The sequence below is a fragment of the Phoxinus phoxinus genome (genome assembly GCF_949152265.1).
Source record: "Phoxinus phoxinus genome assembly, chromosome: 24".
Classification (NCBI taxonomy): domain Eukaryota; kingdom Metazoa; phylum Chordata; class Actinopteri; order Cypriniformes; family Leuciscidae; genus Phoxinus; species Phoxinus phoxinus.
In genome coordinates this window covers 2425203-2452855 of record NC_136899.1, presented here as the reverse complement: position 1 = coordinate 2452855, position 27653 = coordinate 2425203, and the positions used below count along the sequence as shown (strand labels likewise).

Below are 27653 nucleotides of genomic sequence, written 5' to 3'. Positions count from 1 at the left end.
GAATATGTAGGCTATCCTCTCCCCAAATTTGTCACTAATAAAACACAAAAATAATTTAAAGAGAAGGCTTATATTGACCTTTTAAGATTTTGTTTGCACCTTGTAAATTAGGTTTTGATGTGGCAGTAAAAACTTTATAATCTATCCAAAACAAAATGTTGTCTTTTTAATATTTCGCTTGTAACATATCGTCTTTTATAATATATATTAGGACATAAATGTTAATTTGCAGTTTAATATGTTGCTAATACAAAGACATTTTATTTCAACGTATTCAGTCGATTTTTACTCATATAGATAATATAGATAGTTTGCTAAAAGCTAAACTAAAGGTTAATTCATTCACACACAGACACGCGCGAGTTGTAAACAACAGCATGCATATGTGCCGTTCATTCATTCAAACACAGAAACACGATTCAAATTTAAACAGTCTTTTGCGGTTTACAGACACCATTTCATATCGCGATTAGAAAAAAGCACTTACTGATGATCTGCAGCTGGATCCGTTGTTAGGCGACTCCAGCACGTTTGAGGTAAAATTTCCAGGATTATCACGATATTATTATTCCTCACAGCATCTCAACGTAAAGTAGGCTACAGTATCCAGCTGTTGTGGGCGTTGACTGGTTTGCATGTGTTGCTTCAGATCATCTGCGTTTGAATAGCGCGCGCTCTCGATGGGCGTGTCACATTAGCAGAGTAATGAGTTGCCAGAACGATAATGAGACCGTCTAGCAGGTCTTCTGATCTCTCGCTCTTTATATATAGATTACAAAAAGAGAGAATATTTGTTTTAGTTTTGAATTAGATCATTTAAAACACACTTAAATGATTATAGAGATATATAGCTCACGTCTGAGTGAATAGTATTCGCTGAGTTTTGTTTAAGTTGACAGACGTGCTCTAGAAAAAAAGTTCACGGAGATGGAGAGGCAGAAAGCACACCCTGTTTACTTTCTTTATTTTACAAAAGCCCAATGTTTTATTTCGATTTTAAGTGAACCCATAAAAAAGAAGACATTTAACAGTTTATTTTTTCATATTTCGTAATCCTGTATGACAAAGAATTACGGGAGTATTTTAAAGGAACACTCCGACTTTTTGGGACTTTAGCCTATTCACCTTATCCCCCAGAGTTAGATAAGTCCATACATACCTAGCCCACCCACCCCTAGCCTAGCTTAGCACAATGACTGGATGTAAATGGTTGCAGCTAGCATACTAATCCAAATAAGTGACAAAATAACGCAAACATTTTCCTATTTACATGTTGTGATTTGTATAGTCACAGAGTGTACAAAAAAACTAAGTCACATGAGACACAGACATATTTTAACCCTATAAATACTGGGAACTATATTCTCTGAAGGCGAAGCACTGCTACTTGGGCGGAGTGATAACCGCAGCACATGAGACACGCCGTTGTTTCTTCTGTCAACAAAACCAACGTGACTAACTATCGTGACGTGAATGGTGAATGGCTGATTTTGAGAAAATTTCAGATGATTTTTACTTGGTCAATATCCAGAGCAAGTAGCCATTTCTTCATCCGGTCAGCGTTTTTAGTTGGAATTCTATGAAACATCATGGTATTACCTGGTCTCCCCTGTTTATTGTCACAGCTCTTTACAAAACAGCGAAAACCCATGATTGTAAACTACGCTTTTACTATTTATAAATTGCTGACTCTCTTACCCAAACTCTGAACGAACTCTCTGCTCCTCACCACGGCGCGTCTCAGGTGCTGCGGTTATCACTCCGCCCAAGTAGCAGTGCTTCGCCTTCAGAGAATATAGTTCCCAGTATTTATACGGTTAAAATATGTCTGTCTCAACCAGAGCTGCTGAGTCCATAGCCATTTTTAAGAAATTGCGGAAGACATATCTTTTTCGGCAGCACTTGATCAAGTAATACTAACACTTTCTCCTCTATTCTATCAAAAAAAAAAATGAATTAGATTGAACTGTGAAGGGTCATAGCACTTACATACTGTTGTCCTACTGCTAGTTTAATTGCTTCTATTGTTCTCATTTCTAAGTCGCTTTGGATAAAAGCGTCTGCTAAATGAATAAATGTAAATGTAAATGTTATGCTGATGATTGTCAAATGTATATGCCAATCAGAAAGCATGAAGGCAGCCCCCTGACACCCCTACTTGAATGTTTAAATGACGTATAAGCGTGGTTGGCCCCAAATTTTTTAAAACTAAATAAGATTAAAACAGAGATTATGCAGTTTTGTCCCACAAACCCCATGATAGATTTGGGCCCCCTCAATGACTTTGAGCATCCTGTTGTAACTAACCTTGGGGTAAAACTAGACAGTGATTTTATACTACTGTAATGCAATTTATATCGGTATTAATCAAAACGCACTTTCACGCTTACAGTTAGTCCAAAATTCTGCAGCACGTCTTTTAACAGGAACCAAAAAGCGCGCAGACAGTCAGAATAGGTAACAAGATATCTAAGACAATCACAGTGAGCACAGGATCACCACAAGGGTGTGTACTTAGCCCTTTACTGTTTACTTTGTTGACACATGACTGTTCTGCTAGTTTTACCACCAATCCAAATACCAAATACTCATCTGAAAGTCCTAAAACCATTAGAATCACTATACAAACAAGCCCTTAAAATTTTAGATAAAAAACAATTCAGTTTTCATCATTGTCACATTTTAAATAAGTATAACTTGTTTAACTGGGAAAATCTAATACAATTTAAAAATGTCTGTTTAGTTTATAAGATTATGCATGGTTTGGCTCCTACTCCTCTGGCTGTTTTTATTCAATTTAAATCTATTGAAAACAGAATTACAAGAGGTGCAATTAGAGCGGATTGTATTATTCCACGTAGGAAAAGCCGGTCAAGCGGTTTTCTCATATAGAGCTTCACATCAGTGGAATATTGTTCCTCACTCAATTAGAGAGTGTTCATCACTTAACTCTTTTAAGCTTAATCTTAAGAAATGGCTTCTTCATAACCAACAATGTGAACATTAATGTTGCTCCCCTATTATTATTATTAATCTTATTATTAATTTTATTATAGACCTAATCAGTCATATTTAACTCATAACAATATATACTGTATATTTTTTATTGTGTGTGTATATATATAGTTTTTTTTATTATTATTGTATAATACGTTTAATTGTATTTTACAGAGATGTTTACAAGTTCCAGTTTTATGATTGTTGTAGTATATTGTTGTAATGTTTAACCCTTTCTTCTAGCTTAGAGCCTAATAACACCTGGCAAAGGGACTACCAATGAAAACTAGCCTTCGGGCTAATTTGGGTACATTTACATTTATGAATGTTAATTAATGTACACTGTCCCTTTTCTAAATAAATAAATAAATAAATAAATCATATTTTAAAGTTCGCTGATGACACCACAGTTGTTGGCCTCATCACTGACAATGATGAGTCGGCTTACAGAGAGGAGGTGGAACAGTTGACAGTATGGTGTAAAATACACAACCTTGTCCTTAACACCAAAAAAAACTAAGGAGATGGTTGTCAACTTCAGGAGGATTAGTCGTCGGCACCATGTCCCACTGACCATCAGCGGTTCTGAGGTGGATATAGTACATAGTGTCAAGTTCCTGGGGGTCCATCTGACCAATGAGCTAATCTAGTCCAGTGACAACACAACAGCTATAATCAAGAGGGCCCAACAGCGTCTTCATTCTCTACGTAGACTGAAGAAGGTGGATCTCCCTATTCCAGCCTTGACAATGTTCTATAGAGGCACCATTGAGAGCATTCTCACATATTGCATCTCTTGCTGGTTTGGAAACAGTACGGCAGAGAAAGACATAAATTGAACAGGATTTTGAGAACTGCTGAAAAAATCATTGGTGCTTCATTGTTACGTATTCAGGACATCTACACAGAGCGCTGTGTGCATAGAGCAAATAGCATTATTAAGGACTTTACTAATTTCTCACGTGACATGTTAATACTCCTTCAGTCTGGTAAAAGATACAAAAGTATCAGGGCAAGAACTAGTAGGCTACTAAGTAGCTTTTTCCCCACAGCTATTAGACTGCTTAACCAGAGAACGTGATCTGAACTATTTATTATATTATTTTATTCTTTTTAGTGTATCTTAGTATATTTATATTTAAATTGTGCTCTTTTGATTAGTTACTATTGCACTGAATTACTGAGTAGTGGATTTGTGAAACACAATTTCGTTTTTATGTACGCCATGAAAATGACAAATAAAAGGAATCTGAAATCTGAATCTGACTTTGTCGCGACATGCTTGAGTTATGGAAATGAGGTCTTCTAGCGAGTGGACGGAGGACGCGAGTGAGAGGAGATGTGATATGAACGGGTGGCCTTGCGGAATGATGCGCATTGCAAACTTTAAATGTCCGAGCAGGGATAGGAGTTTGCGTTTTGAACAATTAGATTTTTCGAGGAGAGTAGAAGAGACGAGAATTATTCGGTCAAATTTCTCTTTGGGCAGGGATGCTTGGAATTTGTCTGAATCCAGATTAATTCCTAGGAATACGATGGATGTTGCAGGGCCCACAGTTTTTTCCTCTGCGATAGGAATTCCTAGCTCAGAATTTTTTTTTGGACTGTAAGGATGTGCGCGGCTGGTATGGCATTGGGAGGCGAGATTATTAAAAAATCGTCTAGCAGGTGGATGAGTAATGGCGCTGAGTATAGCAGCCTCGGTGTTAGGTGCGCTTTGTTTTGTTTTGGTGTGTTAATTTAGTTTTCGGCTGTGATTCTCGGTGCTCTTTCACCAGAGAAGAGCTCATGAACATCAGGGGAACAACTCCAGCGGACTTAGTTCCCACTTTCCTCGCATCATCTGTGGAATTATTGGACTTTTTGGTGAAGGGCTCTCTTGCTGTTGTTCGCGCTGTGAAGCGCCACAGGAGAGGACCTTTGCGGGTTTTTACACATCAAAAACCAGTTGGAGGGCCAGATAAAAATGATCTGGGGGCCACCATTTGACTCGCCCTGGCATAGATCATTTTTTTGTAGCCTATTCCTTTTTATTTTTATTTATTGTAGTCTCCTCGTACAAGGCAGACAACGGGTGGGGTGTGCTAACCCAAGACGTCAAATTTCAACGCTGTTGAGTTCTATAGAAGTCTATAGGACTACCCTGCACGTTGAAAAACGACGCCAAAGGTATACCCAGTGCGTTAAAAAGTGACGCCAGGTTCCCTTGGCATGCGTCAGATGTTTGACGAGTAGGGAGTGAGACTGTGTTGGTATTAAGGGGTAATCCAAAGAACAGGCAAGGTCAAACACAGGCAGGCAGTCCGTACAAACAAACACACAAAACAGGCAGGGGTCAGAGGCAAAAGAGTAATCCAGGGAACAGGGCAAGAAATCTGAAAACCAAGAGACATGAAAACAGGGAAAACGCTCAGAATTGCAGTGTGATACTAAAAGAAAACTTTGCCGGGAATGAATGTGAAAACCAGGCTATTATAGGGTGAAGTTAAACAAGGAGACAGAGGTAAATGTGATCAGTGATGATGAGTCCGGGCAGTGAGTTCTGGGAAATGTAGTTTGTGAGAATGGTAATAGTCCAGGGTGGAGTGCCCTCTGGTGGCTCTCAAGGGCACTCCAGCTGGAGATCGTTACAAATGGTCATAAACATGGGGGTTCAGGTTTTCAGTAGGAAAAGAGGCATTGATGCACAGATAAAGATGTATGGACAAAATATTGAACAAGTTTTAAAATTTTTAGGTGTGTGGTTTGATGCAAAAAATTCATGGAATGAACATATTCATAAGATAGACACTAAATTTTAAAAGATTTTAAATGTGATGAGATGTCTAAGAAGATCAGAATGGGGAGCGAGGAGATCTGCAATGAAAAAGATTTATATAGCACTGATTAGATCAGTGTTAGACTTTGGAAGTATTGCTATGGTTGAGCAACAAAAACTTTATTGCTTTTAAAACAACTGCTGTATCTGCTCTTCAGGTTAAAGTGGGTGAAATGCCGTTACACATTAGACACAAGCAGTTAATGATGAACTACTGGGTAAATCTTCAAGGTCATTCAGACGACTACAATCCAACAGTAAAGGTACTCCTTCCGTGCTGGGAAAAGGGGAGGTCTAAGCATAAATGTTTTGATTGGAATAGTGACAAAGAAGATACAGAAATTATTTTAAATCAGAAAGCATACATTCCTACAGTACCGTTATCAATAACTCCACCTTGGCTGTTTCCTGCAGCATTCATGGATTTCTGTAAAGTGTATAAACACTATGGAAATATTGTAGATGTTGTTGAAGAATAGCTACAAACTGTATATCAAACAATTGTTCTAGTATATATGGAGCATTACATTGTATAAAGAAACACAAATCAAAAAGATTGTTATTTGTACAGATTCATGTTCAGCATTAAAGTCATTGCAATCATTTACTTCCCACAGTAGACAATGAGATATATGAAAATCTGTATAGATTTAAGAATATTAACATCATGGTAATATTTATGTGGATACTAGCTCATAGGGAGATAAAGGGCAATGAAGCGGCAGATGGATTAGCAAAACAGACCTTGGAAAACGAGGAGATCATGAATATACTTCAAGTGTGTTAATGATTAGTTAACTTGAAGTGTGCTATTTGGAAACAACTAATTTTGTACTAAGTATATTTTAGTTGTAATTAAATTGTAGTAAATCACAACTTTAAGTGTATTTAGTGTACTTTTGTGTACTAAATTGGAACAACTTCAAGTATGTTTAGTGTACTTTAAGCCTGTGTATGGACTAATTACATGCTTGATTAGTGATAAGTGTACTTTATGTGTGTTACAAGTATATTTATTACGTATTTATTTATATATAGGCTATATATATATATATATATATATATACATATATTATATATTTTATATATATATATATATATATTGGCGTTTTCACCTTTTATTGGGATAGGACAGTATCTAGACAGGAAGTGAGGTCCACGAACCGAACTCTGGTCTCCCGCTGCAGATGTCGGCGCACTTGACCAAATGTACATTATCAATAAAACGGTAACACTATACAATAAGGTTCATTAGTTAACATTAGTTAATGTATTACCTAACATGAACTAACAATGAACAAAACATTTGTTACAGTATTTATTCATTTTTGTTAATGTTAGTTAATAATAAAAAAACAGCTGTTAATTGTTTGTTCATGTTAGTTCACACACAGTGCATTAACTAATGCTGTAGAAGTATTGTTCATTGTTTGTTCATGTTAACTAATGAACTTTATTGTAGTGTTACCAATAAAACTTAGCTATACTTTGTACAAAATACTTACTATAATGTATTTTGAAAGTATACTTTAAATGCATTGTTACAATGATCATTTCCAGCACACAGTTAAAAATATACCTAAAATATATCTTCAATAAAGTGCAAACACTAAGGAGTGGCAACACAAATGGGATACAGGAAACACAGGACGTCAACTTAATGAAATACAACAAAAAGTATGAATAGTAAGGATGACTAAAAGAAGCACCAAAGAGGAAAATATTTTAACAAGATTAAGGGTTGGGCATACCATGCTGAATAAGACTATAAAGCTAATAAATAAACATCCAACAGGATTATATGAGCACTGTGGAATAGAGGAGTCAGTAGAACGAGAAACAATGAAGAATGAGCTTAGAAAGACGGGAATGGAAAAACTAAATCTTAAAGGTGTACATAGCTACTTGTGGATCAGAGAGTTTATTTATTTATCTCAAGAGAACGTAGCTTATTAAGATAATTATTTTTTTTAAATTATCATTATTAATACATTTATTTGTATTTATTTTTATAATGGGTAAACTCTGGTTCACACTCCAATACAGTAGGTGGCGATAATGGACCTTAAAGTTGGTGCCACCTGCCATAAAACTGAAGAAGATGAAGAAGGCGGCGAAAAATAATAATTATAATAATAATAATAATAATAATAAGAAGAAGAAGTAGAATAGGGCTGCGTTCCAGTCCACTTGCGAACTTCCTTAAGCACTCCCCCTCGGGGGAATCCCTGCCGCCATTTTGAAGTGCGTTCCACTTCGTGAAGTGGACGAGGGAGTTTATATGGACACACCCTCGTTCCCTCGATTTTGACAGAGGGAGCGAGTCTACTTCATATGTACACTTCAGGCATCTATATGTCCTACAATGCAGTACGATTGTGATGTCACCACAGATCACGTCTAATCACCACCACAACAAACAACTCTATGATATATTATATATTTTTTTATTTAAAACAATCCAAACACACCTTTATACATTTGGATGCTGCATTAAACAAATTCTTAAAGGGATTTAAAAATAATAATAATAATAATACATCAACTCCATCACTGATTCCAAGTGATCAAGGGCTTAGCACGGTCCAATTCAGTCCATTGCAGTTTCTGCCTGTAGTGGCACTCGTGCAACGTAGGCAATGACGTACATCCGAGTGAACGAGACGGAGCGAAGTTAGTGAGTGAAGGGCATGACAATTTTGGACTGGAATGCAGCCTAGAAGAAGAAGAAGAAGAAGAAGAAGAAGAAGAAGAAGAAGAAGAAAAAGAAGAAGAAGAAGGGGGTGAATAAGAAGAAGAAGCCAGGAGGAGAAGTGGACTTTGGTTTTGGACTTTGTTTGTGTTGCATTTACATTTCAACTTTGTATTACACTTTCAACCATGCACCTTGCTTTACACATGATGTTGCTTACAGAAAAACTGTTATTTCCTTTAATTGTTTTCATTCTATTATTTAGTGTTGCCTTATTTTGTAATTAAATCAACATTACTTTTGAGCCTATAATTTGGTTTACGTGTGTCCCTTGTTTTTTTTGTTTTTTTTCCTTCCCACTTTTTTTGTGCTTATTGAAAATGAAAGCAGACTGAGCAGTTCAAGCACTTTTCAACATACAGGAGACGTTTTAATATAGTTTAAAATTCATAAATACATATAGAATATTTATTTATTGAATAATAGTGTGATTAAATAAGATTACACTATATTTGAAATTATGTTGCAACATTTGCATAATAAAATGTTTGGAAAACCAAAATCTAAATACTGTTGTAGGTATGTTTTATTTTTTCAAATTCTTCCACAATTTTGCAAAAGGGTGAGTCAAACAATTGATGGGGTCTTATAGCAGCATGATTTATTTGGATATTGATAATGATGTTATTACATTTTGATGTTAGTAGATATCCTTAACCTTGTGCTCAGAGGATTTGTGACTGATTTGATCAAAGGTGGTAAGGTTTTGATCCTCTGCATTACATTACTGTACAAACTAGTTCACTAAAAGGCAGTTTCCGAGTACAGATTTATTAAACAAAGAAAAGTGCATTGGACAATACAAAAGGAAATATTAACCAAACCAAAATACTCAAAAACCAATAGCCTATACAAAACTGGAATCCTCCATAATCAGAATTATCTGAGAATCAAAACAAGACTATAATGATAAGCACAAAAAAATACAGTAAGACATGGTAAAAACAATGAGGCAGGAAACTAGACAACAACTAGTCCTGGGAATACTGGAGAACAGCACACAGTATTTGTGTAATAGCATCCCCAAGAAATAACTTTCACTATTCAAGAGGAAAATGTGGCCTTACCTTACAGAGGACTAAATATTAATATACAGTTTTGATATGTAAATTAGTTTTTTAGTTTCTGCACAAATATTTTCTAGACAACACAAATATGTGTATATGTTTAACAAGATTCTTGTCAAACTCACAAATGCTGTATATTATCTGATCAATGAGTGCACTTAATTTTCTTTACCTAGCTGAGGGATTTATTGTAGCATGTTTGTTTATGTATTCCAGTGCTCTGTGTTTTTCTTCTCCTGATCTCTTCTTGATATTTTCCAGTTTTTCAGCTTTTTCAGGCTCATTGATTTCCTTCAGTTTCTCAATCAGAAAATCAACATGTAGGAGTGTGTTCAGAGACTCAGTGTTGAGTGCGATCATCTCCAGTTTATCCACACAGTGAAACGCATCCATCACCAGCTTTATCTTGTCTTTCTCTAATTCTTGCAGTTCTTCTTCCAGCTTCTTGACCACAGACTCACCATCCCTAACTTTAATTATATTATTATCATATTTCTTCTTTAATGCTTCATTTGTCCTCTTCTCCTTTTTTGTCTTTATTACATATATTTTTGCTTCTTTGACGTGTTTGCTGTAGTGGCATTTATATGTACACACTGTACAGTGTTCATCTTTCATCATACCGCACCATGAGAGATCTCTGATCCACCAGCATCCTGGATAATGACAGTTCTCCTCACAGTAGGTGCAGCACATCGCCTTATAGGCTACAGAAGTATCAATATCAACCCAATCTTTATAGGCCACGTCAACTTCATATTCAAAGTTCTTATTTTCTTCAACAACTTTCTTGTGTTGCTCCAGATCTTTTTGAGTTTGTTTCAGCTCCTTTTTCTTTAGGTCTATCTTTTGAGGATGTGATTTTATGTTGGAGATTTTTGCCTCCAACTGCATCTGTTGTTGCAACACATTTTGGGTCATCTTCACGGTTTTTGATTTTATGTTGTCAAGAAACTTGAAAAATCCTGTAATTTCTTTAAAACTTAAATTCCATGATTGCATTTGGACCATCTGGTATTCTGGGAGAAATGTCTCTCCTTGACAGTTGTCAAACTGGAAATACACTGGCTGATTCTTGTCATCCACTGCACACTTGATTTTAGCCTCTTTAACAGCCGTCAGGGCAGATTTAGGGACAGCTCCATGTGAGTGTGTGAAGAGCAAGACAATGTTTTCATCAATATTACTTCCAAATAAAGACTGAACAGCATCAAATATGTACATCTGTCTGTCAGAGAGTCGATTCTGTGTTGCTTTCATCACCAGACACACTGCATCTAGTTTCTGGATGCAGTCGTCACATTTGCTTAAACCAAGTAAATTCATGGCAATCTCTTTATCTTTCTCAGCTCCACGAGTGTCTCCATATCCTGGTGTGTCGATGATTGTTAGATCAGTTTTACTCTCTTGTGGATAAAACCCATAAACAGTGGTGATGGAGGTCTGACTGTGAACTGATGTTCGGTCACTCTGATCATCTGTGATCTCAAACCAAACCTTGTCTTTCCTCTGAACACCCAACATGTAGTTGATCATCGTGTTGATTAGTTTTGTTTTTCCTGTTCCTGTTTCTCCCACTATCAGAATGGTTTTATGAGGTTTGGTTTTATCTCTCTCTCCAAAGGTCATTTTTTTATATGGCTCAGATTGATCATGAGAGTCTGTTGTTGTCAGATGGTATCGAGTGGGAATCCCCTCCTCAATTACAGTACTTTGCTTGATGATAGCATTCATTTTTTTAAATCCTGGTTCTAAACTGTCCATTTTTTGTCTGTAATATAAGGGAAAAAAAATATAATACAAAAAACAGACAGTTAAAAATGTAAATAATAATAATAAAGTACTGTATAAGCTATAGTTTTTTTTATGAGGCAAAATGATATGTCTCATCATCAATAACATTAATATCTCCATCAATATCTTCACCAGAATACATTTTGAAAGAAGAGTAAAAGTCCTGTGTGTCAGGTCAGCAAACTACAATTCACAGCATGCACCTCAGCACCTCTACCCCTGAACCTGACAACTTCTCACCAATATAAAACTCATTACAAGCAGACAAAAGTATAGTCACAACAGTTTATTCCACAAAATGAAAAAAAAGTTACTATAAAAGTATTCCTAATGTCTTGTGGCTTCAGAATACATGAAATGCGGTGCATGATAGCTTTGTGTGAGTAACAGACTAAAGCTGAAATCCTCTGAAAATCACTCTGTCAGTCATATCTTTCAAAAGATAAATCATAAAAATCTGCCATGCCCCACGTAAAAGCCAATGACATCTGACATCAAAGCTGTTATATTGTGTGTGTAGTTATTTTAAACTTATGGAAAATGGGGACAATGATCAAATTTTAGTCTGTCCCTCACACAAAGAAGACTTGGAAAGCTACAGTCATTTGGAATAATTGTATAGTGCTTTTTTGGATAAATTATTATGACTTTACTTGTATCTGCCTTAAAGTCTGCACACATAAAATGACAGTGGGTAGTTTTCTTACTTTTCATTAGAATCTGTCATGACTTGTTCCAGGTTCGAAGTCCTTCAAGTTGCCAAGCAAATTATTGCTAAAGAAAGTAAATGCACATAATTTTTTTTTTAAACAATCACCAGTTCACAAAGACATAAATTAAACCGTTTTTTTCTGTCAACGGAATTAATATAGTTTAAAAACAATTATTGGAAACATTAAATATATCCTTCTCTTTTTTTCCTATTTCTGTATTTATAAGCCCCAGGCATTAACAATTATCTACAATATATAGTACAACTCAAAATTTGAGAAACTAAATATCATCATAACATTACTACACTGCGATACATCGTCTATTGAAGAGCAATACACATTTACTTACAATATTACCTGTTTGTTCAGGTGCTTCTTTGTCTAACTCACGTCAGGTACTTGCAGACAGGAAGAAAGAGTTGTATTTATACACTGACCAACGCCCATTTTTTAAAGGTCACATGATTTGCAAGAAATTGTAAAATCCCTATGGCATAGGGAATATATCCCCACAATTGTCTGTTGAATAAGAGAAGATAGGATGGTATTCCATTAAATGTGGTATCTACATTATCACCTTCATGCTTGCTAGAAAACGAAACCATATCTGGTTTGCAAGCACTATGCTCTACTTCCTGACCTTCAGGAACACAATCCAGAATTCCAAGCAATTATACAATTACACAACTACTCAGTATTCAAAGTCAAGTCAAGTCACCTTTATGTAGCACTTTATACAATACAGATTGTTTCAAAGCAGCTTTACAGTGATAACAGAAAAATGATGCAAACAGAGTCATTTCAGCTGTACATGGAAGCGGCAATAATAGCTTGCACCTTGGAACCTACTTCAAGGGTTGCATTTTTGAGCCACCAGGCACTGTTGTTGTGCGGATGAGCGGCCGGAGCGAGTTAAGGGTTTTCTGTTAGAAAGGTGACGTGTTAGCAGCCTTTAAGTTAATAACTAATGATTTTTGCAATGGAAGTGAATCAATCAAAACTAATTTTAGCTGGACAATAACTTTATTTTAGAGCTGCTGTAAAGCCAAAACAATCTCTGTTACTTTCATTTCCTATTATCACTGTAAAGCTGCTTTGAAACCATCTACTGTATATTGTTAAAAGCTCTATATAAATGTGACTTGACTTTCCATTATAACTAGAATACATTAATATTAATATTATAGTTAATATTTCATACTATAACTAACACATTTGTGAATATGAAAAAATAATAATAATAATAAAAGCAGATCAGTCATTCAGCGGTGACATTATTTTGTGTGTATTTGACTTATGGTGCGTTCACACCGGACGCGAATAGCGCGTCAGGCGCGAGTGATTTCAATGTTAAGTCAATGCAAAGACGCGTTACGCGCGTAAAAAATTCCTGCGGCGAGAATGAGGCGTGTAGAGTGCAGCGCGGAATACGCCTTGACGCGCGAATGGCGCGAATTGAGCATCTGGCGCGTTAAGCACGATTGATTTTATGTAGTGCTTTCTGTGCATTCACGCGTTTGACGCGAATTCGCGTCTGCCGCCCGAGTTGAAAAATCTGAACTTCTGCGTCAATTCGCGCCGCGTTAACCAATCGGAGCCTGCTTGCTACTGTCACGTGGTGAAGTGACGTGATAAACGGGGGAAGGCCCGATGTCATTTTAAATGTTTGGCCTCAATAACTTATATTTGGCCTCAATAAATCATTTTGTAATGACTAAATGCCCGCGTGAAAGAAGGAATGACATTGGTCAGATGTTAACTATGAATGTGAATTGTGAATTTAAACATTTCTCGTTTACCAGTGGCAAATGTCAGGAGCACTAGCCGCGGTGACGCTGCTCCAGGCGGGTTACATGAGCGCCGAGCGCCCGCTGATTGCCTGGATCTCACAACTCCGAAACGTCATATCAGATTTTTTAAATAGGCGCTATCTTTATAAACAAACCACAGATTTGAGCTTTAAACAACTACATTCTCGACTGAACAACTCTTAAAACTACATTTCGTGTCACAATAACAGTAGTATTTTTAAATTTCCCGCCTAGCACTTGCCTCTCCCAGAAGAAGCGGATTTCCTCTCGGACGCTTGCTTTGTACGCGCATCCATTTTGTTTGGACGCACGAATGCATTCAAAATGTTCAAGCGTCAAACTAGACGTGGCAGGCGCGAATTTGACGCGCTATTCGCGTCCGGTGTGAACGCACAGTAAGCGTAGATAAGCAAAGTGTTACGTCCAGGGAAGTATTGTGTACAGTGTTCTTTTCTGTATTTGCTTTACTTTGTGAAATATTGTTTTTGTTGTGTGTTCTCTCTTGCTCTCCCTCACTCTGCTTGCATTGCAGCTAAATGGACACACCTGAAACTCGTAAGGAGGCTCGTTAGCTGCTATTAAAGGACAGAGTGAACACTGCTTGTGGAGGTTCACTTCTCCCCTGCACCAGACTTGTTGGGCTCTTTGTGAAACTGTTGTGCTCGCTGTGAAACTGAAGTGTTGTGCTATCAAATTGAATATCCCTTTGGTGTGGGAGATAGCAGGTAGCTTGGCTACATTTTATTTCTCTTTCTCAACTTTTCTTTATTTGTTTGGTATTAAAAGGTATTGTATTTACTTTTACTTTGTGTGGGGACTGGTAGGGAGTTTGAGTCACCCTTTTTATTTTGTAAGACGTTATTCCCTGTTTTTGTTTAGTCAGGGAGTGGAGGTTAGCTTATGTTGTTTATTTATTTTCTTTTACCTGTGTAGGTCATTTAGATTTCCTTCTAATAGTAAGATTCTTTTTGTTTGTTGTTTTGGTGACCTTCTCCTGAAGATTGAACCCCTATTTTCAGTTGAACAATAAATACTTCTCATTTGATATCTGGTGGTGTTGACTCACATTTCTGGGGCAGAGGATTGAAGAGAACCCTCCTCGTTTACTTTTTTTTAAATTAATTTAAACCGGTTACCTTCTCCCAACCCTAGACTTGGGAGAAGATCTCAATTTAGTACTGAGAGGCAGTTTTGTTCGCACACACTTTGGGTGTGAGCACAAAATCTGCGGGAATGAGTCAAATTATGCACAATACCCAAATTCAATTAAAATGCAAGCCCTGTAACGGCAACAATATTCATCTGGAGCAAATGAAGTGAGTGAGGAGAGGCGGGTTTGTGTGTAACTCTTTGTCGGAGAGAAGAGAAAGCTTAGCTGATATCATGTATATTCTCCGGAAAATGAGTATTGGAAGCATTTCAGATATTTCAGGATTGATAAACCAAAAGTCTATATTTTGACAACTACATTGCACTTAGTTTATTCTTTCAGATGTCTTTTTAACAGACTACAATTGAATATTCTATATATTATAGCCTATAAAATTCAAGTCGTCAAAGTGGCTAGTAGTGTCTGCGTTACATACCACTGCTGAAATTCACCTGCATTTGGCGAGTTGGTGGGTGTTAACATAGACATCATAGATAGACGCCCTATCGACCGCTCCTGCCTACTGGTGCGGTCGAGCCGTGGGGCCGCCATCTTAGACCGGTCACCCGCTCCACTCAGTGTAATCTGTATGGCCGGTGCAATGAGCTGTCAGCGCATTTAATAAATCATACCTCACTGAATACCCAACTGATTTTCACGCGGGGTTTTTTGCTGCAAAGGTCATTCATGTAGCTATGATACAGGACACATGGTTCGGCATATTTTAATATTCATAGTAGGCTTAACAGTAATATAATATTCTGATATCAGATATAAAGTGACCAGACGTCCAAAATCAAAATATGTGATGTAGGATATAAGGTATTATAAATCACACACTATAAATATGATAAAGAAGCAGAAACAGATAGTTGCAGTAAAGTAAGATATTTTAATAAGTTGAAGAAACAATTTATAATGATTTGTGACACACACACACACACTCTCACATACACACTCGATTTGCGCATCGTCGTCATGTCTGTAACGTTATTACATTGCTTCCTGATATCACGTGCGCAAACACAAATAACCTATATTTATATATATTTATACTACAGGGCCGTTGAATGCTTGTATCTGATAACCGAGAAGCTCTTGTAATTATTACTTTAACCAACCTCTCGATGTCGGGTGAACACTGACTGGTGCAGTAAACATAGCGTTAGCCTAGCTAACGTTAGCTGCCTATGATTTCAGTACAGTAATATCAAAGATCCTTGCTCCTTCTCAATTATCTGGTAATATTTTATTCACAAAATACAACCAATAGTACGGTAATGTTAAACCTTACTTGTGAAAAGTAATCCCGGGCCCTATTAGCGATGGTCCGCTGATTAGAACAGGAAAATGCTCCACAGTGCTCTGGAATCTAACTACTGCTACGCAACGAAACTAGGAGTGCGACCGGTTTAAGATGGCGGCCGTATTTCTCGGTGCCCAGCGGCCAATAGGGCATCTAGTCTCTATATAATATCTATGGGTGTTAATGTCAAGCTTTTATATATATTGTATCAAGATTCAAGAACTTTATTTGCCATTTGTGTTTGCACACATAGGAACTCTTGTGCGGTTATTGCTCAGAGAGTCAAGTCAAGTTTAAAAGACACACAGGGAAGACATAAATCTATAAAACATATACATTATAAATTGCACAATTAAAACCCATTAAAAGTGTAAATTTGCATTATAAAATTGCACAAGTATATTGCATATTGCACAGGCCCCATAGACAACATAATATAATATGATATATTATATCAAACTAAAACTTTCATAGCTAGCAACTTCATATTATTTAAAAACTGAAAAGAAAAAAAACTTTGCAAGATCATTCATCAGGAGTATAAATACAGGTCAGTTAATATTTCTATATTTGAATTGCATGTTAGAAACTATGTTTGAAACAAATAGTTTTTTTTTTTTCAAACCATTATGAGTTGCAACTTTCTTGCAAATCATGTGACCTTAAAAAAATGGGTGTTGGTCAGTGTATAAATACAACAGTTGCTTCCTGTCTGCAAGTACCTGACGTGAGTTAGACAAAGAAGCACCTGAACAAACAGGTAATATTGTAAAATGTGTATTGCTCTTCTGTAGGATCTGTGACTTAGTAATATTGATAATGATTTCTAGTATCTCAGATTGACATACTGTATATGCTATCAATACAGAAATAGGAACAAAGAAAAGGATAGACTGGAAATTCCCACAGATTTTTTTTTTTTTTTACAATATAAATTCTGTGTACATGTTACTGGCATATGTCTTTCTGTTTTTGAAAGAAAATTGAATGTGTATATACTTTGCTTAGCAACAAACTGCACCTTGAAGACTACAAACCTTGAATCCAGTGTCATGGCAGATTCTTCTGAAAGGTAGTACAAGCCACTCTCATTTTAGTCTTTAGGTCTTATTGATAATAGGGCTTTTAAATCACATTTGACCAATTAACTACAATTCTAATATTTTTGTTAAAAATCTACTAAAAGGAATTAATATTTCCATACTATTCACAATTAAAAATATAGATGCAATAATTCAAAAAGCCCTTTCATATAGAAACATTTCCAATCATCACTTAGTTGAACATAATCAGGTGAATGTTTATCATATTTGTTATCTTCTGTGTTTATCACATTCTGCAGTGACAGTGATTCCTGAACTAAAGCTTTTTTCCATTATTTTTTTATTTTTATGTGGCCATTATATTGGAAAAATTTAAAGGACAAGTTCGGTATTTTATACTTAAAGCCCTGTTTTCAGATAGTTTCTGATGAAATAGAACGGTTAAGATTAAAATTTGAACAGATGCTGCTGTCTGAGAATTTTAGGTTTATTTCGCTTTCCCCCCCGAAATAAAAGCGAAATAAACCTAAATTTCTCGGGACAGGAGCATGTGTCCAAATTTTAATCTTAACCGTTTTATTTCATCAGAAACTATCTGAAAACAGGGCTTTAAGTGTAAAATACCGAACTTGTCCTTTAAGTTTATTGCCTTTTCATGTTGCCTTGTCTTTTGGCTTGCTTAGTTGGGGACATGTAATATTCAACAATATGTACATTTATTAATAAAGTACATACATTATTACATAACTGCCTTACTTCAGGTGGACGATGACGCAATTTTGTTCTAGAAACAAACTTTGTTGTATTTTTTTCATGTTATCACTGAAGCTGCTTTGATACAATCTGTATTGTAAAAAGCGCTATATAAATACTTATAGCCTACTTGACTTGACTTGACTTTTTTCACTCTTCTTTTAAAATACATTTCTTTTCAAATTTATGAAGATATTAATGTTATTATTAATGAAGTGATGTGTCATTTTACCTTATATCATTAAGAAAAGCAAATAAACTAGTACTATATATTTTTTTACATGACTAAATGTCTGTCTTTGTGTTATGTTGTTTCCTGCACAGACAAATAAAAGAACAAGAAACGCACAAATTTAATGCAATCATCGAGCAAAGTACTGTAATAGAGGAGGGGATTCCCACTCGATACCGTCTGACACCAACAACAGACTCTCATGATCAATCTGAGCCATATAAAAAAATGACCTTTGGAGAGAGAGATAAAACCAAACCCCATAAAACCATTCTGATGGTGGGAGAAACAGGAACAGGAAAAACAACCCTGATCAACACGATGATCAACTACATGTTGGGTGTTCAGAGGAAAGACAAGGTTTGGTTTGAGATCACAGACGATCAGAGTGACCGATCATCAGTTCAAAGTCAGACCTCCATCACCACTGTTTATGGGTTTTATCTACAAGAGAGTAAAACTGATCTAACAATCATCGACACACCAGGATATGGAGACACTCGTGGAGTTGATCTTGATAAAGAGATCGCTGAGAGTTTGCTTAGTTTGAGTGAATCTGCAGAAGAGATTCATAAACTAGATGCAGTGTGTCTGGTGATTAAAGCAACTCAGACTCGACTCTCTGACAGACAGATGTACATATTTGATGCTGTTCAGTCTTTATTTGGGAGAGATATTGCTGAAAACATCATCTTGCTCTTCACACACTCACGTGGAGCTATCCCTAAAAATGTCCTGACGGCTGTTGAAGAGGATAAAATAAAGTGTGCAGTGAATGACAAGAATCAGCCAGTGTTTTTCCTGTTTGACAATCGTCAGTCAGACGCTGCTGATGAAGAAGATGAAATGATGCAGGAACCTTCATGGAATCTCAGTTTTACAGGAATTACAGGATTTTTCAAGTTTCTTGACAACATGAAACCAAAAACCATGAAGATGACCCAAGATGTGTTGCAACAACAGATGCAGTTGGTGGAAAAAATCTTCAACATAAAATCACATCCTCAAAAGATAGACCAAAAGCAAAATGAGCTGAAACAAACTCAAGTAGTTCTGGAGCAACACAAAAAAGTTGTTGAAGAAAATAAGAACTTTGAGTATGAAGTTGACGTGTCCTATAAAGAGAAGGTTGATATTGATACTTCTGTAGCCTATAAGGCGGTGTGCTGCAGCGTCTGTGAGGAGAACTGTCATTATCCAGGATGCTGGGGGATCAGTAATCTCTCATGGTGCAGTATGATGAAAGATGATCACTGTACAGTGTGCACAAATAAATGCCACTACAGCAAACATGACAAAGAAGCAAAAATATATGTAACAAAGACAAAGAAGGAGAAGAGGACAGATGAAGATTTAAAGAAGAACTATGATGATAATATAATTAAAGTTAGGGATGGTGAGTCTGTGGTCAAGAAGCTGGAAGAAGAACTGCAAAAATTAGAGATGGAGAGAGTTAAGCTGGTGATGGATGCGTTTCACTGTGTGGATAAACTGGAGATGATCGCACTCAACACTGAGTCTCTGAACACACTCCTACATGTTGATTTTCTGATCGAGAAGCTGAAGGAAATAAATGAACCTGAAAAGGTTGAAACACTGGAAAACATCAAGAAGAGAGCAGGAGAAGAAGAAAATAAAAGCGCTGAAAAGCTGTGTTAAATCAGAACATTAGAAAAGTGGACTCTGAAAGTGTCCTTCTGTGACATAGTGCTATATAATCATCGTGTTTGAAGCAATAATGTGTTCCTCTCTGACAGACAAATATTTGATGCTGTTCAGCCATTATTCGGGAGAGATATTGCTAAATAACATTGTCTTGTTACACACACACACACACACACACACACACACACAATATGTGACAAAATTGTGTCAAAAATTTTGACAATAAGAACATTTACATGTCAATTTACAAGTTAATATATAGTCCTTATTTGCCTCTCTCTCTTTCTCTCTCTATATATAGCCTACCTTATTAAGTCTCTTTTGGGACACTTTTACAATCTAAAAAAATTATTTGAAGATTTTAGTTGCTTTTACTTTATCATGTTGTGTTTAGTCCCTAGTTAGTTGTTAGTCATATAGTTCTAATATTTTTCCTGTACATTATATTGGACTTTTTTTCTCCTTGTTTAATAAATCTGCACTGGTCCTGCCTGACAAGTTCCAATATCTTTGGTAAATTATTTTTTTACTTCACAGAATATCATGCTCAACTAAAAATATGGCCTTTGTTTATGAAGGTAAATGAGTAGCATAACTCGAGAGCACGTAGATGTGAATCTGAGAACTTGTACAATAAATATTTGTACTTGTATGCTCAAATTTACACTCACAGCTCTGATGTGAAAACCTGTAAAATAAAAATCTGAAGTTGAATGTTGAAATGTGTACTCGCAGAGAATAGTCACAAACCTGTATTCTGAATTTGAAGCTGCAGACAAGTAGTCACAGATGTGTAAAATGCCATCTACAAAAATACAATGACTGACACAACGTGTAATATATATTTGCACTTATTCTTACATTCATATTCCCAGTACAACCTCAAATAGGCACTTGCAACTCCTCAAATCTGTCACTACAAGTTCAAATTTCGCGCCTTGACTTTTGCTAAAACTGACTTGTGCACTTGCAACTCAGAGGCGCGAGAGAAGGGGGGGGGGGGGTGTTTAAAGGAGCCGTTCTATTGGCTGGTGCCTAGCCAATGAAATGGGTCTTCTATTGTACGTGATGATGTCACGAAACCCGCCTCCTCGTGGACTATCTGAAACGCTAGAGGAGCTCAAGATGGCGCCCTAGTAAGCACACGGTTTAAGGAGAACCGCGAAATTTAAATTGTTTTCAGGAAAATGATAGTCTAATTGTTATATCTAATGTAACGTATTGACTCTCAATTGGTTAAACAACATTTAATTTGACTAAATGGCGACCTCTGATCGTAAAAGAGATAGAAAATCGAAGTCTAAGACAACAGTCACACCAGATAGCGTTAGCATGGAGGAACATTCCTATGTATCGGCTGATGAAGACTTTACAGCTATACCTGTCACCCCCAGCAAATCACCTGCTCCAAAGAAAGGTAAATCGGAGCAATTACCTACTTCAGCCGCTGTAATGGAGACCACTGTAACGGAAAGCTCTGACATAGTCCTACAACTCTCGCAACTCATCAACTCCAGATCCGATGCTTTGGAGAAATTGATCTCTGACAACACCCTGCGAATTGAGGGACTCAAGAAAACTATTGACTTTGCATGCGCTGAGATAAAGGACATTAAGGAGAAATCTGCAGTTCTTGAAAAGCGCATCGCTAACGATGAGGCGCGCCTGAGCTCAGCTGAGTTGCGTATAGCAGAGTTAGAAAGCTATTCACGAAGATGGAATCTCCGTTTGTTCGGTGTACCGGAACCTGATAAAGAAGATGTGCGCCATGAAGCTATTGGCATATGTCAAGCTCTCCTACCTGCAGAGAAGGCCAAACTTCCTAGTCTCATTGACACAGTGCATCGTCTGGGCCAGAAGAAAGGAAAGGAGTTGTCCAATATTGATAAACCCAGAGGAATAATTATTCAGTTCACATCCAGGGTGATTCGCGATTCGGTGTGGAAAGCGGCAAAAAAGTCCGAATACCTGAGGAGTCACGGTCTGCGTTTTGCGGAAGATCTGTCTAAGATGGACAGAGCACGACGTCTCCAGCTGTGGCCTGCAGTAAATGAAGCCCGTCTCAAAGGAAAATCTGCTTACTTTGTTGGTGGACGTGCTTTTGTTGCCGGGATCGAAATTAACCCACCATAAGAGATGAGGAAGGTAACCCATTTTTTATTTTTTGGGGGTAAGAAAACAGCCCTACTAAAGTTGGATCATTAAGCTAACGGTTTTGTAGACAGTATTTTAAACTAAAGTGAAGTGAAGACCGTTATGTCTTCAAAGTTTTTTATTTTTAATTTTTTGTTATACCTTTGCCATCGGGACCGGAATGAACCTATTATGATGAACGAGGACATGCAGCAACTCTGCTTACTTTAGGCCTACTGAATGGTTGATTTTTTGTTTTTTTTGTTCCTATAAGCCAACATTGGATTTATACACACATTTGTTATCAAATGGAAACACTGTTTTCATACAAGGTCAGTTTTCGTGGCCATTGGAAATTCGAGTTTTATTTTATTTTTCTCTATAGCCTATACGCGGTGTCTCCTACCAGCTGTTCTTGTAATCGCACTTATTTTTGTGGATCACTTTTCATTGTCGTTCTGTCATTGTCTATAGTTACACTAAATGCCAGGGGGTTAAGACAACATATTAAACGGAAAGCTTTATTTTTATTTGCTAAACAGCATAGGACTGATTTTTGCTTTTTTCAAGAATCTCATTCGATTCCTGATGATGTGCGTTTCTGGAGGACTCAATGGGGTAACGACATCTGGTGTGCGCATGGATCTGAGCGCTCGGCCGGTGTCGTCACTTTAAAGAACAGATTCACCGGGGAGATTTTGCACACACAACGTGACGGTTCTGGACATTATTTGTGCCAAACTCTCAAAATTCATGGTTCTGTATTGCTCATTGTGAATGTTTATGGATATAATTCTAAAAGTGAAAACGATCACTTATTTGAAACTTTAGAAGAGCATATCCTTCAGGAGCTATTGAAATTCCCGGATCTTTCTCTTATCATAGGGGGTGATTTTAATATTGTTATGGACGGCTCTCTCGATTGTTTACCAGCAAGACCATCTTATAGTCAAAATACAAACCTGAAACGTTTTATGGAGAGATTCAATTTGGTTGATATATGGAGGTCTACGTTTCCTGATTCATTGACATATACTTGGAGCAACAAGTCTGGTAATAGGCAATCTCGAATAGATTATTGGTTAGTGTCTGCGAATATACAATCTTCAGGTATCTCTGTTAATTTAATTCCTTCACCACTCAGCGACCATAAAGCTGTTCTTATTTCAATTAATTTCAGCACTTCTCCACATACCATGGGTAGAAACTCATATTGGAAACTTAATAGTTCATTACTACAATATGAACATATTAAAACAAAGGTTAAAAATCTTATTTTATGTCACTGGTATAAAGCACTTTCAGAAAATAAATTCTGCAGTAATTGGGAGCTATTGAAATTTGAGGTAGCTAAGTACTTTCGAAAACAGGGTAGCTTAATGGCAATAGAAAGACGGACTAAAGAGGACAATATTATCTCAAGATTAGCTGTTCTCTCCTCAAAATCATGTCCTAGTGAAGATGAACAAGCGGAGTTAGTCACTCTACAATTGGAGTTGGACAAATTATATAAGAATAAGGCAGAAGGAGCCTTCACTAGGTCACGGAAGCGATGGTTGGAGAAAGGGGAACAAAACTCTGCATATTTTTTTGGTCTAGAGAAATTTCATTCTAAAAATAATACAATTGAACAACTTAAAATAGATGGGGATGTTACAGATGACCAAGTTAAAATATCAAAATTTTGCACAGAATTTTATAGTGGTTTATATTCATCCAAATTCTGTGATCATTCGGCTGATTTATTTCTAAACTCTATTTCTGGAATAAATTGTAAATCTGTCGACCCTGTACAAAAAGAGCTTTGTGATAGCTTAATTACGATTGAGGAAGTCTCAAACGCTATCGCACATATTAAGGTTAACAAATCTCCTGGGGTTGATGGCCTCACGGCTGAATTTTATAAAACCTTTTCTGAACTTACTGCCCCGTTTCTTAAAGAAGTTTATATAGAGAGTATAGAAAATAAATGTCTTCCATCTACTTTAACTCAAGGATTAATTACTTTGATTCCAAAACCAAAAAAAGACCCTTTACTATTAGATAATTGGAGACCAATCTCTCTCTTAAACAATGATTATAAGATATTTGCCTTAGTCTTTGCCAATAGAATCAAATCAGTTATGGACCCCCTTATAGATGAGGCTCAATCTGGCTTCCTAAAGAAAAGACATATTTCAAATAATATAAGATTAGTCCTAGACGTGTTGGACTATTCACATTTAAGTACTGATGATGGATTTATTCTTTTCTTAGATTTCTATAAAGCCTTCGATACGGTGGAGCATGCTTTTATTTTTAGGTCTTTACAAAAATTTGGCTTTGGAGACTTTTTTTGTAATGCTATACACACAATGTATAGCAACGCAAACTGTTCTATTAAACTTAAATGTGGTACATCATCTAGATTTAATTTAAACCGTGGAATAAGGCAAGGTTGTCCCATCTCCCCTTATCTCTTCTTGTTTTGCACTCAGCTTATGAATATTCATATTAAGTCAAGCCAATTAAAAGGTATGTCTATTGCTGGTAGGGAAATTATAATATCCCAGTTAGCAGACGATACTGCACTGTTCCTAAAAGATCAACATCAAGTCTCAGCAGCTCTTAAAGCAGTAGATGCCTTTTCTAAAGCTTCAGGCCTTTACTTAAACATTAACAAATGTGAACTGTTATCTGTTAAAGAGTGTCAATTACAACAAATTGCTAATATCCCAGTAAAGGAATCGGTGACATATTTGGGGATTGTCATTTCGAAAGACCAAAAATCTAGATGTAAGATAAATTTTGATCCCATTCTCCGGAAAACTAAAGCAAAGCTAAATCACTGGCTTTTGAGGGATTTATCCCTAAAAGGTAGAGTTTTGTTATGTAAAGCTGAGGGACTGTCAAGATTAGTCTATACTGCGACTTCACTCGCTGTTTCTAAGGAGATGTGTAAAGCTATTGATACTGCCTTATTTAATTTTCTTTGGAGAAACAAAATTCATTATATTAGGAAGTCTATAATAATGAATAATTATGAATCAGGTGGTTTGAACTTCCTTGATTTCAGTACTTTAAATAATATTTTTAAAATAAATTGGATTAGACACTTCATTCTAAATCCAAATTCTCTTTGGAATTTCATACCCAATCGTGTTTTCTCCAGAGTAGGTAGTCTTGATTTTCTCTTGATTTGCAATTATAAAATTGAGAAAATCCCTCTAAATTTGTCCTGCTTTCACAAACAAATGTTGCTTGCTTGGTCCCTTTTATATAAGCATAATTTTTCACCCCATAGATATTTAATTTGGAACAATTATAATTTGTTATTTAAAAATAAAACCTTATTTTTTGAAAGATGGTTTTTGGCAGGTATAATAAGAGTAAATCAATTACTAAATCAAGAAGGTATGCTGCTAACTTACTCTGAGTTTCTAGATCTCCATAAATTTCCAGTGACGCCCAGGGAGTTTTCGATTGTCATGGATGCGATCCCCACAGGGGTCTTGGCATTATTCAGAGCTAATAACCAAACCAGTACTCCGCCCCTTTCTTCCTTTAATTTATTTGATACTGAAATTGGGAAAATTTGTTTTGCCCCCGGAGTCGTAAATGTAAATAAAACCATTCGTTCATGGTTTCAAAAAGACATTGTCACCAGGCCAAACTGTACTGTTTACTGGAATAGACTGGCTGAAGGTTTGTTATGGAAGGCCATCTGGACCTTACCAAACAAATATTTATTGGTAAATAAAATAAAGGAAATAAGTTTCAAAATGTTACACAGGTACTACCCAGTAAATAATTTTCTTGTTAAATTCAAAAAGGATATTGATCTGAACTGTTCTTTTTGCAATACATTGCCTGAAACTTTGTTTCATCTGTTTTGGCATTGCGCTCATGTAAGAAAATTTTGGAAAGATTTGTCTAGATTTATAATTGACAACATTGACCCCTCTTTTTCTTTGTGTTTAGAAAATATAATATTTGGTTTTTTTAATATCCCCTCAAATAAAAGGAAAGAATACTATATTATAAATCTTATTTTAATATTTGCTAAATTCCATATACATAAATGTAAGTACAGTAAAACCAATCCTTTGTTTTTGGTTCTTGAAAAAGAAATGCAATTATATATCAAAACTATCTTTCATTCCCACAATAAGAAAGCAATTAAAACTATTTTGATTTGTGAATCCTTTGATATTTTTATATAATGTTTAGCCTCCCCCCCTGGCTGTCTGTTTTTTTTTTTTTTTTTTTTTTTTTTTTTTTCTCTATTTTGTTTATATTGCAATTCTATCTGTACATTGACTTTGTTTGAAGTGAAATTAATAAAAAAAAAAAAAAAAAAAAAAAAAAAAAATCTGAAACGCTAACATGGCTTAATGCATTCGACTGATTTTAACTAAATAAATGATATTATCAAACTCAGTAAACACTAAAGTAATTAAGCATAGCCTACTATAAAGCAGACGAGCCCAGAATATGACATAAGAAAGCAAATTTGTGTTCAGTGCAAATAAACCTGCTGCCTGTTTTATTAATAAGAATTGTGTGTTTTTTATTTTTTACAAAGCATTTTTATACAGCCATTAAGCCTCATTAAGCGTTTTCTTGGTTTTCTCTGGCAGGAAAATGCGTAATGTACAATTAAACACGTGTCGTTGATTATTAGTATGGTGTTTACTGAGTTTGATAATATAATTTATTTATATTAATATTAGTCTAAAGGCATTATTTAATTGTATTTATTTTTTGCTAAATGGGGGATATCTATGCACCTTATTTTTTATTTATATATATATCCACCTTATTTTTTATTTATATATATATATATATATATATATATATATATATATATATATATATATTATTGAATTTTCAAAATTACAGAAATCAATATCAAGTTCTTGTCACATTTCTTTTCATTTTTTATACACATTTTCACATTTTGTATAACTTGAAACACAACAATAATTTAAATAAAAGGAAACAAACAAACATTTAAAAAATAATAATAATAATAAAGGGCATCACAAACATAGGCTATGTTAAATTCATTTAGCAGAGATACAGATCTCTGGGCTTTTTGATTTTTTAAAAACTTTACAGACTCAAACTACATTTTAAAGGCTGCTTTAAAATTAGCAAAATTGGGTTTTGAGTTACTCCATTTAGTTTGATGAATATACAATTTTCATAAACAAAAACAAATCGATAATATATTGTTCCCACTCAAATGAGGGAAACATAACCCAAACAACTTTAGATGGAGGAGAATAAATATTAACAAAAAGAGATCTAATCGATTGGTTACTGCATTAATCATTAATTAAATCAAGTTTATCTAAAAACAAATGTTTGGAGACTTTACATCCTGCTGCATTACACCAAGAGCCCTGATTTCATTGGCTAGTCGCCAGCCAATAGA

General features: G+C 35.8%; 2 protein-coding genes across 3 annotated transcripts; one reads left to right on the top strand and one right to left on the bottom strand.

The window, feature by feature from the left end:
* Positions 1 to 9077: 9077 nt before the first annotated feature.
* LOC306992956 (uncharacterized protein) lies at positions 9078 to 12542 on the bottom strand. Of its 2 annotated transcripts, none has more exons than XM_079602303.1 (3): positions 12499 to 12542; positions 12136 to 12202; positions 9078 to 11405 (listed from the first exon to the last, which is right to left on the bottom strand). In XM_079602303.1, exons 2-3 carry the CDS (start codon positions 12153 to 12155, stop codon positions 9803 to 9805), a joined length of 1623 nt encoding a protein of 540 aa, XP_079458429.1. In that variant the 5' UTR covers positions 12156 to 12202; positions 12499 to 12542; the 3' UTR covers positions 9078 to 9802. The 2 variants fall into 2 exon arrangements, with proteins under 2 accessions (XP_079458429.1, XP_079458430.1); XM_079602304.1 differs by having other exon boundaries at positions 9148 to 11405; positions 12491 to 12538.
* Positions 12543 to 17134: 4592 nt separating this feature from the next.
* Positions 17135 to 20604, top strand: LOC306992945 (uncharacterized protein). The gene is made up of 3 exons (XM_079602292.1): positions 17135 to 17168; positions 17417 to 17480; positions 18529 to 20604. The coding sequence occupies exons 2-3, from the start codon at positions 17461 to 17463 to the stop codon at positions 20093 to 20095; spliced, it is 1587 nt and encodes a 528-aa protein (XP_079458418.1). The 5' UTR covers positions 17135 to 17168; positions 17417 to 17460; the 3' UTR covers positions 20096 to 20604.
* The last annotated feature ends 7049 nt before the right edge of the window (positions 20605 to 27653 follow it).